Below are 14,292 nucleotides of genomic sequence, written 5' to 3'. Positions count from 1 at the left end.
TTAGCCAATAAAAGGTGTAATTTTGCTTGACTTCTCACTACATTCATAATGGCTACATGGCACACCCTACTTCACAGTCTTATAAGTAATTTAGAATACAACTACATTTTAGGCTTTTTTGTTTGGTTACGGTGTTCCTTTCATAACATATACCTTCTGTACATGCTTTCTTTATGCTAGCATCATATTGTCTATAAAACTGTAGGGAAAGAGGTATTAAAAAAAATTATACAAATTTCAATTAAAGTGGAAGAGTAAAAATGCTATACTTACCAGCCTGGTGTGAGCCTTACATCAGTATACATAGCATACCTATATATTCCTCAAATACTTTTTTTTTTTAATAACTTCAGTAAGTTTCCTCTAAAACGTTGAACATATCTCAGTTGTAATGTGTCATAGCCCTTCAAATAAGGAGAATGCTCCAGCCTTGCATGTTTTGGTTACTGTGATTATCTGCTCTTTGTGCAAACATTGTAGCAATTGCACAGACTGGGTATGCTTTACCCCATGTCTTTTACAATTCAGCCTGTGATACAAAATTGTATTACAATACATTTGTAATAAGTGGCTGTAAATACTGGTGCAAAGAAAAATCCACAAGTATGGGCTCAAGTTCAAATATTTCTGCCATTTTTCTGTAAAGCAGAAGTATGTGTTGACAAAAACAGTACTGAAGAGCCCAGTGTCATTGCTTAAACTTTAATTGTGTACCCACATTTTCTTTTACTCTGGATACTACTGCTGTTACTCTGTTTTTCTAGTAGCATTATAATACCTTGAGGCAAAACAATCTGATTTTTCCCTTAGAGAAAGCCTCTGAGCTGACTAGATTTGAGACAAATTAAAAACTTGTAAAGAATAAAAAAAATAAAAACATAAACCTCCACAGGAATTATACCTTATTTGTAATATCTACTACATTTCTGTGGATATAAGCAGAATAATAATTTAATCAATTTGGACAACTATGCAACAGTTTATTCCAAACTGTTAGATTTCTGGCTTTATTCGTCCACTCGGAAATGTCTAGGTTAATCATTTTAGTCCAGAAGCAACTCAGTATTACCCTAAGTTCTTGTCTATAAGCCGGACTCATGTATTAGCCGGAGACCAAAAATCATACGAATTTTTAAAATAAAATCGTATCATAGATAAGCCGGACTCATGGATAAGCCGAACGTACTATAACCTATAACTAATAGAAGGGAGGGAGGTCAGTGGTCTCACTCGCGCCCATTTAATTTCTTTAAGGGGGGAGAGAGTGTGAGATATTGCCGTCTCTCTCACTCCCCGCATGGCGCGGTTGGAGTGGCCGGAGCGCGTTCTTTCTGCTCTGGGCGTCGCCGAGTCAACACGAGCGCGTAGCGGGCATTTAAATTGTGATTTTATATGTAAGCATATTTAAATATATATCGCGGATTTCTGCGGACAATGGGTCTTTTAATTTCTGGTACATGCTTCCTCAGTTGGTTTGCCCAGTTGATTTCATACAAGGGACGCTATTGGCAGATGGCTGAGAAGCTACCCGGCTTACTGTTCTCTCTCTCTTGCGCTGACTATCTGTGATCCTGACGTATGGGGATTGAGCAGGGGGGCTGTTTGCACACCTAGACGATACGGACGCTCGTCTAAAAATGCTGAAAGATTATCTTCACGTTGCTATCTTTTGTAAAGCTGATTCCTGAAAAGACATGCTGCACAGTGCTTCGCATACTTAAAAGCTCGAAGGGCACGTATTGATTTTTGACTGAAAAACAAACTCTCCCTCTCCCTCTCTTTGTCTGCTCCTGACGGAGGGGGTGTGAGCTGCCGCCTTCAACAGCTTTGTGCCGCGGTGCTTCGCATACTTAAAAGCCAAACAGACTTATTGATTTGTTTGCTTCACTGCTTTGAAGAGGAAGATATGTTTGCATTCTTTTAATTGTGAGACGGAACTGTCATCTCTGTCTTGTCATGGAGCACAGTTTAAACTTTTGAAAAAGAGACAAATGTTTGTTTGCAGTGTTTGAATAACGTTCCTGTCTCTCTACAACCTCCTGTGTTTCTGCGCAAATCTGTGACCCAAGCATGACAATATAAAAATAACCATATAAACATATGGTTTCTACTTCGCGGATATTCTTATTTCGCGGGTGGCTCTGGAACGCAACCCCCGCGATGGATGTATAAGCCGGACTTATGTGTAAGCCGATATTCTATTTTTTCATTTTCACAACTTTTTTCCTTAGATAAGCCGCGGCTTATTGACAAGAACTTAGGGTATCTGCAGTTATAAAATGATGCGATAATGAAAAGAATACTTCTTCAGATAGGGATTTTAGCACTTGTATTCAGCAAAGAGAGGTGTATGCTGCCTTGTTCTGTGGTTGTGTTGAAAAGCAGAAGCGAGCTATAGAATTGTCACCAATTTTTAAGGAACTAAAAACGATGAGATTTACATTTTATTTGGATTTCTGTTTTGCCATAATACAGTAAGTAGATAGGTTAAACACTTTATCTTCCAAATTAAATATGGATTTAGCTGTCAAATAAAAGCATCATTGGAATTGTTTAGCTAAAATGGTTTGATATCAATTGTAATACACTGTTATTGTATCTAAAATTATTACCACTATTTACACAGCTTAGTTATTAGCTATCTGAGCATCTCCACTGGAAGTGGTATTTTAACTGAATGCTTTTGCAAATTTTCAAGTAAACTATGGTTATAATTTCAGATAGATGATTTCAGTTTTGTATAAATATTTATAACTAGACAAAGAGCCCATTTCGACAACGTAAGATGAAACGGGCACGAGTGGAATAGTAATAAGTATAAGCACCACAAACCTGATATAGGTGTATTGAATGAATGCGTAATTAGGCCTCGAGCTGTAGTCGAAATCGCCTTTCAGGCCTCTAGAGCTTTAATTGAAGTTGCCTTTCTCTTTGAATTTTTGTGACTGTAAATCCGCTACCTGCCGCGATGTTGGGGTTGGATGCCGGTCGAAGTCGCCTTTCTCTTTGAATTTTCGTGGCCGTAAATCCGCCGCCTGCCGCGATGTCGGTCTCGTAAGGTTTTTCGGGCAGCTGCGCAGAAGGCGACTGCGCATTCAGCTTCGGACGGACGTGAGTGAGTGAGTGAGGAGGCTGGCGAATTATGTACTAAGATGATAAAAAGCAAACAAGATATTAAATTTGATTAAAAAAAAAAAAATTCTCAACCGGAAGTAGTATTTTATTTAAACAACCATCCACATTTTTTGTATCATGGAAATATAAATGTGTACACGATATTAAAAACCTATTTCAATATAACACATATTCTTTCAAAAACTATTAATAATTTTATTTTGATTTATACATCATCAGTTTAACAATAACGTGTAAACATTGAACATGCCATGAAAATATAAAGATGTTATGGGAACAATAACCTGCTACGTCCCCATCATATTCCTGGTAATACATTTAATGTTATCATTTTTTTTTTTATTTCCGCCATCATTATCATAATTAAATGTATCTTAAGTGCAGTTTTACCTATAGCAAATTATTACAACAAATATTATACTAACAGTTTTTCTATGTTTTTAGGTGACTATAACTTTTTTTTTTTTACTTTACACATAGTCTAGGTAATGCATATATAATCATGAAAAAATTTCACTACCGTTTTCGACATCCCTAAGTGCAAAAATATCATTTTAATATAAAGTTTGATTATAAATATAGATAAATAATTGTGTATCGATATTTTCAAATAGTTATGATGAGAAACAAAGAGATATGATATTTGAGAAATATTGTGCAGCTGGAAGTGGTTCTGATGACCTTTTCCTCTATCTCAGTATACGAGAAAGTTGAGAGGAGCACACTCCGGGTTTTTTTCCAATGCATTTTGAAAAACAGCTAATCCTTAGCTCACTGAAGCTGTTGAGTGCTTTGTGACATAAACATCTAATCATAGTACACAGTGTAATTGAAATGTCTGATGACTGACGTGATGGTTTTAAAATTAAAAATTTTGGTGAAGATTACAGTTACATTGGTTACTAACTTTGAGTATGTAGTTAATGTTCACTATATTATGTACATAGGCTCCTATTAAGTAATTAACTGCTCAGTAAGGAAGAATTTATTTGTGTAGAAAATAGTTTGTAAAGTGTGTTGATAGCTACCAAAGAAAGGTGAGTTCAGTGCCTGTGAATCACAGGTTGTCTTCTACTCTGTTTATGTGCTGTGAGACAGATAGGAAGAACTGTATAAGCATCCCTGTTTTTAAATTTCATATTAACACGATATGTTGCATGTTCAATATCACAAGCAAGTAACATTTTCAGCATACTTTTTACAATATGTATGTGGCAATAATGACCTTATAAACATGGTAGCTACTAGTCAGACAATTTGAAGGAAACAGTGCTACATAAAGTAGCCAAGATATGACATATTGAAATATTGATTCTTCACCTCATTTAATGATATGTTTAAAAAAATAACCAGGTCAGTCATAATTTAATTTTTTGTAGTTCATTGTATTTACTGCAATTTTTATATGCTTAACTCATTAGGTTTGCCTTTTATTTTTCAGGAAAAAATTAAAGTTAATCCTTAAGAGTTAAAAGGTTACATAAGTTTATCTGTTCTCCTTTGTTATCTTTAACAACAAGTCTATCAAATCACTGAGCTAGTATTTTTTATTATACTGTTCTCCTTATAATCTATCATATGAAATTAACAAATATGTTTTAATTGTTATCCTTGTTAAATCAGATACAGTAGTACACCTTGTGTAACATTCATTTAATGCCTTGCAGTGCAAAATACATAACAAAGTATCATGTAGTAAAACTCTTTATTAATCATTGTGTCCTATAGTCCTCTTATCCAACTCGAGTTAGTAGATGCAAAGAAATTCTGAGAAAAGCTGCTGATCTGAAAAACTCCTTGGAGAAGTTTATTGGTGATGCTAACCGATTAACTGATAAGCTGTTGGAGCTCTGCAACAAGCAGGTAATAGACTTAGTGGAGTGAATAATGCTTTCTTTAATTTCAAAACCAATATTTAACTCGGATGTTCTGTTCATTGTTTTGTGTGTATTGTTTTAAATTAATTTTGTTTCATTGTTCAGGTGGTTTTCAACTTTTAATATTGCAGTGTAGAATGAAGCATTGAGAGGTGTTCAGCCCTACTCACAAAAAGACGTTCCCTATGACAATTCCATAATTTGGAATGGGGAGAGCTTGATTTTTTGGGTAAATCGTTCTTTAGAAATTGTAGTATCAGCAGTATATAAAACTTTTGGATTCCCTTGTTAGATCAGAAATTCTAACAGCTCTAAAATTAATTGATTAAATCCATTCATTGTTTATGAACCTGAACCTGATAATTTAGCCTAAGTACAATATGTTATTGTGAATTAAACTCTCTGCAGTATATATATATATATCTCAGTATATCTATAAAGCAGGCAAATCAAGCATACAGAATGAAATATAGCTCATCAAGACTTATAAGCAGAAATGTACAATTATATTAGAATAGTTTAGGTGTATATTACTTGATTAAGTCTTTAGTTTAATAGTATTGGTAAGTTTTGCTTTTAATATAACATTCTGAACCCTACTTAATGCAGTTAAGGTTTGCTGTACCCTGGATCTTATTATCCCTGCAGCCCTGAGTGCTAAGCAAGACACAGCCCCTAATACAAGGTTAGATTATCAATGGAGCAACCGTTTGGATGCGCACAGGGCATAGAATCCACACAGACAATAATTGCTTGTGGGAGAATACAAGACAATGGCTTCTTAAGGTGGCAGCACTTTCCATTACAATCATGATGCTGCCCAAGCAGTGCTATATTTTGGTATTTGGTATAATGTATTAATCCCGAGTTGGAATTGTCTTTTTGCATGACCTTTGGGGATCAGAGTGCAGGGTCAGCCATTGCACAACGCCTTTTAGATTAATTGGATATTGTAGCAAAGGATGTAAACATAAATCATTCTTTGAAAATTGTTACTATTTAAAAGGAAACTTTTCCTCCCTCTTTTTTGTTTGTTGTTTTGGAAACAATTATTTGTAAATTTTGTTCATTGGGTGAAGAGACTGCACACTTACTTACTTTTAAAAAAACAGAAAAATGATTGGCATTGGAAATGGAGGTTATGTGCAGCCACACCACTACTGGAGAGAAATGGTAGAAATGTTTGTTATGATTTTATTAAAAGTGATAACAAATATGGTTGGTTCATATTTAAAAACTCACAAGGGGCAGAAAGCTATCATTTTAGATAATTTGTTAAAAACATGTACTGTAAATGCCATGTCCCTGCACTGGCATGATAGTATCAAGACAGAGTTATCCCAACACATATTGGACCTGCAAAAGTGGCTACTGGCTGGAAAAGGTTTTCCTTTTTTTCTTTCTTTAATATGTAAATAATATTATTTATTGATTTTCAAACATGCTTAATCCATTTATTTCTTTATGGTTATAGGAGACTTATTTGCGAAGCATCAGATGCAAGGAGTTGTCAGCATCAGACACATATATATACTGTTTTTATATATATATATATATATATATATATATATATATATATATATATATATATATATAGTTAATTTGAAAAAAAGAAAAGGCAAAAAATAATATGGACAATCTAAGCATCAATACCTACACAGAGGCCACTATCAGACCTAGCAGCAAAATACTAGCACATCTGTAGCTGCTAGAAGTCACTTCATACAAGTTTAATTTTTTAGTATCAATAGCACTGGTCTTAACAGGATCAACTTAGATAGATGTTTATGCAAAATGTTTTTGGCAATACTGTAGGAGGCCTAGCACTTCTACTTCTGTAATTAATACCTAAATATTTACAACACATTTATTATATTTTTGTTTCTGCAAATGACTTGTTCAGTAGTGGTGGTCAGTCCTTTGGGAAAAATAGTAGATTTCTATAAAAAAAAAAAAAAACATTCACATGATATTGTACTGGAGCTGTGTTTTTTGATTTATTATGATATTGTAAATCATTATCTTGTTTCCGTGAAAGCACAACTTTCATGTTAGTGCCCGTGTGATGCACAGTTGATGTAAACGATGTCTATATGTATTTCAACAGATCACTATTATTATTAATTAAAGCATGTAATAACTTTGCAAAATTAGGTTCTGTCTAGATTATCAGCCTCAACATCTCCCTTCACCTTTTCCAAACATCATTTATAGTATGCTTGAATTTTGTTACACTGGACATATTTTATAAAGGTATATGGCACATGACATTGAATTGGTAATGATGATTTATTAGAAACATTGGATAATTGGTAACATCCATAATTTTGTGAAGGCTTGCAGTAATACATTTCAGATAGGCTGTATGGAATCATACAAAAAATGCAGGTACAAGATCAGGAAGCTAATTAAAGTTGCTAAATGGCAATACAGGCATGAGCTGGAAACTGAGAAAAGCAGTAGTTGTAATTCATGTAAAATGCTGAAGGGTTTACAGATTAAAGATTTTTTTTAATATTGTCCACATTTACTGTACCTTGTATACTGAAAATGATTGTAGGAAGTACATCAGGTAGGCTAATTCTTGTTTTCTAAAAAATAAAATGAAGTTGTCTATTTTAATACATTCTTGTTTATAATGGCACCAGAAAGTGAAATGTGTTGCATTTTTGGCCACACATAAAAGTAAAAATTTCACTGTATTCTGCACATGTGACAATACTAATTCAGCATAATTTTCACCTATAATTAATATAAATTTGTTGTTTGCTCCTTCATAATAATTTCTAAAATGTTTTTATTTGTAGGTGGATAGTAGCAGTACAACCCTGAGTATGAGCATTCATTTCAAACAACTTAAGAAGCTGGTTGAAGAGCCTGCCTTTAGTCAAATTCTCATACCACTACAGTCTGTCATGACACCAACTCTTCCTTCAACAGCTGGGACCCATACTAACCATGATCCATTTCCAGGACATTGGGCATATATCTCGGGATTTGATGACACAGTAAGGCTTGAATTGTTTCAGAATTTACATCAAAAAGTTGCCATCTCTAAAGGACTTTCAACTGCATTCATGGTTGAATGACAAGTAAATTGGCACTGAATTGTTTGCCATTATATTATACAAAGATCAGAGTGTACCAGATTGCCCTTTGAAAAAAGGCTATGTGAAATGCAGCAAGTAAGAATCAAGCAATATACCTTTGTCTGATAGAAAGCCACACCAATGAGAGCAGACTTCATGTATCAATAATGTGTCTAAAGGAAATAGTAGGGTAGGTTTTCACTGGGGAAGAAGGAAAGTAAATTTAGGAAAGCTGAATAATATAGTCAGTTTTGTATTCTAAGGACCTTGAAGAATATTATTATAAGCTGAATTTAGCTTTGAATGCTGTTTTTGTCTGGGATGCGTTAAGATCACAAAATTTTAACATTAATTTTCATAGAATATTGTGTAGTCCTTGTATGGATATGGTAACATATTAAATTGTGTTTCTTAAGTAAATCTTTAAATGGCCACACAAAATGGCTAAATAGGTTTATTTTTTAAATATACAGTAAACTGATTCAGAGTGATTTTACTAGATGTGGACCAGACACAATTTTTTTTTCTTTTTTTTAAGGAGCAAAAATCTATAAGGATATTAAGAAATATACACTGCTCATAAAATTAAGAGAACACTTAAATCACACATCAGATCTTGAATAATGAAATATGCAAGTGGAAAATTTTTATTGAGTAATACTGTGTAATTTGTTGAGAACAAATGATGTAACAACAGTCAGTGGAAACCAAAATCAACAACCCATTGAGGGCTGGATTCAACATCACACTGAAAATCAAAGTCAACAACTGAAATCACAGGCTGAATCAACTTGCTTGAATTTCATTAGGGCAACTGAACATGTGACTCTGTAGTGTGTATGGGCTCCTGACAACATCTGGGGATCCTCCTAATGAGACAGTGGATGGTGTCCTGAGACATCTCCTCCCATACCTCGACTGGGGCGTCAGTGAACTCCTGGACAGTCTGTGGCGCTAGTTGGCGGTGTCTGATGCACTGATACATAACATTCCTGAGGTTCTCAATGGGATTCTGTTCTGAGGAACATGCGGGATTTTCAGAGTATCAGTGCGTTTGTCATCCAGGAACTGCTTACACAATATGACCACATGACCTACAACAGGAGGAATACAGGGCCCACTGAACCAGCATAAGGTCTGACAATGGCTCTGAGGATTTCATATTGGTACCTAACAGAAGTCATGGTACAGTTGCCTAACACGTGGAGGAACTCCGCCAAGGACGGCCCTAAGCCCGGCTGCAAAAGGAGGAAGGTGGTCGCCCTGCCGAGGTGGCCAGAACCGGGAAACTGGGGAAACTAGGCACGAAACCAATGGATAATCGAAACTCAAGTATTGCGATTCATGCTACCGCGCCAGTGTCGAGGAGCCAGGGTACTGGTGTGAAGTGGGCTACTGGCCGAAGACCCAAACTCTCCACGCCGAAAATAGAACTTCGCATCGGCGCATGGAACGTCCGAACTGGTCACCACGTCGGACAAAAAGAAATCATCGCGAAGAAATTGACAACCTGCAAAATTACCATCGCAGCGATATCGGAATTACGAATCACAGGATCAGGGATGATGGTTGTCCAACCACCGGCCATCGACGATCAAATGACACTTTTCTACTCAGGTGGAGACAAAAGAGAGGCAGGTGTCGGATTTATGGTTACCAGTCACGCGGCCAGGAGTGTGATCGCATTCCAACCAATATCCGACCGCCTACCAGTCCTCACCATTAAAGGCACTATCAAAACCCACATTATCTCCGTCTTTGCTCCAACAGAGACCTGTCAGGATCCGGTCAAAGATGATTTCTACAATCAACTACAACAAACGCTGGATTCCCTCCCACAGACTGATGTGATCCTCCTGGCTGGTGATTTTAATGCGCACATCGGCACAGATCGAACAGGATGGGAAAACTCGATGGGTCAATTTGGACATGGACATACTAATGACAATGGATTGCGTCTTCTATCCATCGCCAGTGCCAACGACCTCCTTGTGGGAAACAGCCACTTCCAGCATCCTCTGAAGCACCAACTCACATGGCGAAACCCAGCTGGCAAGGATTCTGCAGTTTTGGACTACATTTTGGTCAACTCCCGGTTTCGATCGTCGCTCAAGGACGTCCGGGCGATGCACGGTCCAGACTGTGGATCGGACCATTACCTTGTACGCGCCAAGCTCAAACTTCGACTGCAACGGGCCAAATGCAAATCACGTCCTCCGATCAAGCTGGAGTGGAAAAGTCTCCTAGACCCTGTCCGAAAGGACAAATTCCAACTCCAGCTATTCAATCGCATTGCAGCATTGGCACAATCAGAGGAAGTCAACGTCGAAGAAAGACAAATTTCGAACACCATTATGGACTGCGCCAAGGAAATGTGTCCACAAACTCGCCATCGAACACAGCTATGGATATCTGATGAATGCTTGGATATGGTAAACGAACGAAAGCTAGTCAAACTGTCCAATTTTGAACGATATCGGCAGCTCAACAGAGAAATCCGTCGCCAGATGAAAAAAGAGCGAGAGGCCTACTGGAACCAAGTGGTGGCCGACCTGGAACAGGCAGCCTCCAAACACGAGTACCACACGCTCTACCGAAATCTTCGACGACTGAGTGGAAAGGCCAAGTCAACAAATGACAACATCCAAAATGCCGATGGAACCTTCATTCGATCACCAACAGAGCGCCTTCAACGATGGAAACAATTCTTTGAGGAGCTCCACAATCACACCCCACCACAAGGCGCACCTTTGGAACCACCAAGCATCGACCCGCCAGAGGTTCAAATGTCTGATGCTGAGCCAACTATGGAAGAGGTCCGGACCGCCGTTCAAACACTGAAAAATGGCAGGGCACCAGGACAGGACCAAGTCACGACCGAAGCGATCAAGGCTGGTGGGGACCCATTACTCCACCGATTGCTCCTGCTCATCCGAACCATCTGGCGTACTAAAATAATACCACAATCATGGAAGAAGGCCACCATCGTGCCAATTCACAAAAAAGGCGACAATCGAGACTGCAAGAACTATCGAGGCATCAGCTTGCTCTCCATTGTCGGAAAGGTCTTCATGAAGATCATACAATTAAGGCTGCAGCGGCACCGCGAACAGACCAGTCGGGAGGAGCAAGCCGGATTCAGGCCAAACCGCGGCTGCAGTGACCAGATCTTCACCCTCCGTCAACTGATGGAGGAAAGAATCCGATGCGGGAAAAGAGCAGTCATTGTCTTCATTGACTTTCGATCTGCCTTTGACTGCGTCCACTGGCCAGCACTGTGGAAAGCACTGGAGACCAAACTTGTGCCTCAGAAAGTCATCAAACTCCTCCAGGAAAGCTACGCTGGGTCCTCCAGCCAAGTACGCATCCGTAATGAATTATCCGATGAGTTTACCATTCGAACTGGAGTCCGCCAGGGAGATGTTGTTTCTCCACTGCTTTTTAATGTCGTAGTCGACGCCATCATGAGAAAGGTCTTCGAAGGCAGACAAGGAATCCAGTATGGTGAGGATGGCTTCCTGACTGATCTCATGTTCGCAGACGATAGTGGCATCCTGGCCGGCGACGACGCGGAGGCCACGGACGTCCTCTGCAACATCGCCAACATCGCCCAGCCATATGGATTGAAAATAAACATAGACAAGACGAAAGTGCTGACAACAGACGGATCGCAGACAAATGTGCAACTCGATGGTGTGCAGATCGAGCAGGTCCAAAAATTCAAATACCTTGGGTCGCTGGTCCAGGAGAAGAAAGTGGCGTCTACAGTAGAGGTCCACAGTCGAATTGGTCAAGCAACCGCGGCATTTGCTTCCCTAAAGTGGTGCCTGTGGAAGCAAACCAACATCTCCAACAAGACCAAAATTCGACTCTTTAAAACTCTGATTTTGCCAATTCTCCTCTATGGATCCGAGACGTGGACACTGCTCAAGCAAGACCTCAACAAACTCGAGGTCTTCCAAATGCGATGCCTGCGACAAATCCTACGAATTTCACTCCGAGACCGAATACGAAATGAGGAAATCCGTCGCCGGGGTGATCAACAGCCAACAATCGAGGAGCAAATTCAACAACGACGACTACAGTGGTTTGGTCACGTCTGCAGAATGGAAGGCAGCCGGTTACCACACAAACTCCTCTGGTGCGATCGATCCACCAAGTGGAGAATCCAAAGAACGGCACCAAAGAAAACATGGCTCAAGCAGGTCGAAGACGATATCAGAAACCGTCGACTCAGCCTCGACGAGGCTAGAACAGCTGCCATGGATCGCCTTGCATGGAAACGCCTGCAAAATGAAATCCGACAACCATTGGCACCCACAGCAGTGTACGGGCTTAGGACCAGGTCCAGACCAAACACCAGCTAGGGACCAAAGAAAAAAAGAAAGAACACGTGGAGGTCTGTGAGACCCACCTAGGATATGTTTCCCCAGACCATCACGGACTCATCGCAAAAAAGGTCATGATATTGAAGGCTGCATAATGTTCACCATGGCATCACCAGACTCTTCATGTCTGTCACATGTGCACATGTGTGTGAACCAGCTCTTATCTGTGTAGAGAATGGGGTGCCAGTGGCAGAGCTGCCAATTCTGGTGTTCTCTGCTGAATGTGAATCAAGCTGCATGGTGATGGGTTGTAAGCACAGGTCCCACTAGAGGGTTTCAGGTCCTCATGCCACCCTCATGGAGTCTGTTTCTAACAGTTTGGTCAGAAACATACACAACAGTAGCCAGCTGGAGGTCATTTTGTAGGGCTCTGGCAGTGCTCCTGTTCCTCCTTGCAAAAAGTAGCAGATAACCAGTCCTGCTGCTGGGTTGATGCCCTTCTACGGCCATGTCCAGCTCTCCCCGTGTAATCTCCCATCTCTTGGTATATCTTCCATGCTATTGAGACTGTGTTGGGAGACACAGCAAACCTCCTTGCGATGGCACATTTGGAAGTGCCATCCTGGAGGAGCTGGACTACGTCTGCAACCTGAATCAGCTGCAGATACTACCTCATACTGCCAGTAGTGACAAGGACACTAGCGAAACACAAAAATAGAGAAAAATCATCAGGAAGGATAAGAAGAGAACAATTGTCTGTGGCCATTAACTGTAAAACCATTCCCTTTTTGGAGGGTTCTCTTGCTGTTGCCTCTCCAGTGCATGTGTTGTCACTTTCATTTGCATGAAAAAAGGTGAAGTTGATTCACAATCGCTTATGCTTCCTAACTGAACAGATTGATATCCCTGAAGCTTACCTTGCTTGGTTTTAGACTGTGATGATTAAGTGTTCCCTTAATTTTTTTGAGCAGTGTATGAACTACCATATCCAAGAATTGCAAATAGACACTTGATTGGTTTAAATCTCTTATAGTAACACAGTTCTGTATTGTATGAATTGTTTGTTGTTATTGAAAATGGCAAGTATATACAAAGAAGAGAACAGAAAGAAAATGTACTTTTCATAATTTAAGAAAAGAACAGAAAGAAAATATATTTTCATAATTTAAGGTTTTAGTTTTAAAACTAGGGGGCTCCGCCCCCTGCTCGCTTTGCTCGCCAACCCCTGGTGTTGGGAATGAGAAAGAGCGTGATGTATGAATGAGATATAGAATAGTGTGAAGGTGTAGATGATGCAAATAGAAAGCAAACAATAAAGTGTGTGGCACAGTGTAAAGGTTTATTGGAAAATTTCTTTGTACACGCCGTTTAAGTGTAAAAGGTAATTCCAGGTCAGAACTTGTAAGGTCAATGAAGATGGTTATTGTCGTGATCAGAGTCAAGTTTGTCAGAGTTTAGAAAGAGTTGTGTCTCTCCAGGAAGTAATGCAATGACTTGGGTATTTATGTTTTCCACATTAATATTTTTTGGACATAATATAGTGCGTTGTGTTAAAAGGGGCATTTGGTCTAATGAGATTGCTGTTCCAAATCTGTCTGTAACTAAGTCGGCGCAGATAAAGGCTTGAGGAATTGTAATAATATCTGGGTGAAGTCTATCTGTATTGGTGAGTGTACCATCTCCCAGTTGTAATAACCAATTGTTATGATCTGGATGTGGACATCGCATGTTTTGTACTAACTGTATCTTTTGAAAGCAATGCCAATTGTCTGCGTATTTTAAGGTGCACTGAACAATAGCTGAGCGCATGGAATGTGGAACAATAGCTAAGCACTGTCTAAAATCTCCTCGTAATAAAAGTAC

At 39.0% G+C, this 14,292-nt stretch overlaps 1 protein-coding gene across 4 annotated transcripts in view; it reads left to right on the top strand.

The window, feature by feature from the left end:
- atr (ATR serine/threonine kinase) overlaps positions 1 to 14,292 on the top strand; it is a 133,437-nt gene that overhangs the window by 96,151 nt on the left and 22,994 nt on the right. For all 4 annotated transcript variants that reach the window (XM_028792077.2, XM_051922906.1, XM_051922907.1 and 1 more), the window contains 2 exons: positions 4,864 to 4,998; positions 7,820 to 8,020. In XM_028792077.2, coding sequence (XP_028647910.2) covers positions 4,864 to 4,998; positions 7,820 to 8,020 — 336 coding nt within the window. The remainder of the gene's footprint in view (positions 1 to 4,863; positions 4,999 to 7,819; positions 8,021 to 14,292) is intronic.

This window comes from Erpetoichthys calabaricus, chromosome 2 (genome assembly GCF_900747795.2).
Source record: "Erpetoichthys calabaricus chromosome 2, fErpCal1.3, whole genome shotgun sequence".
Taxonomy (NCBI): Eukaryota; Metazoa; Chordata; class Cladistia; order Polypteriformes; family Polypteridae; genus Erpetoichthys; species Erpetoichthys calabaricus.
The sequence above is the reverse complement of the archived record's forward strand: the minus strand, read 5'-3'. Positions and strand labels throughout refer to the sequence as shown.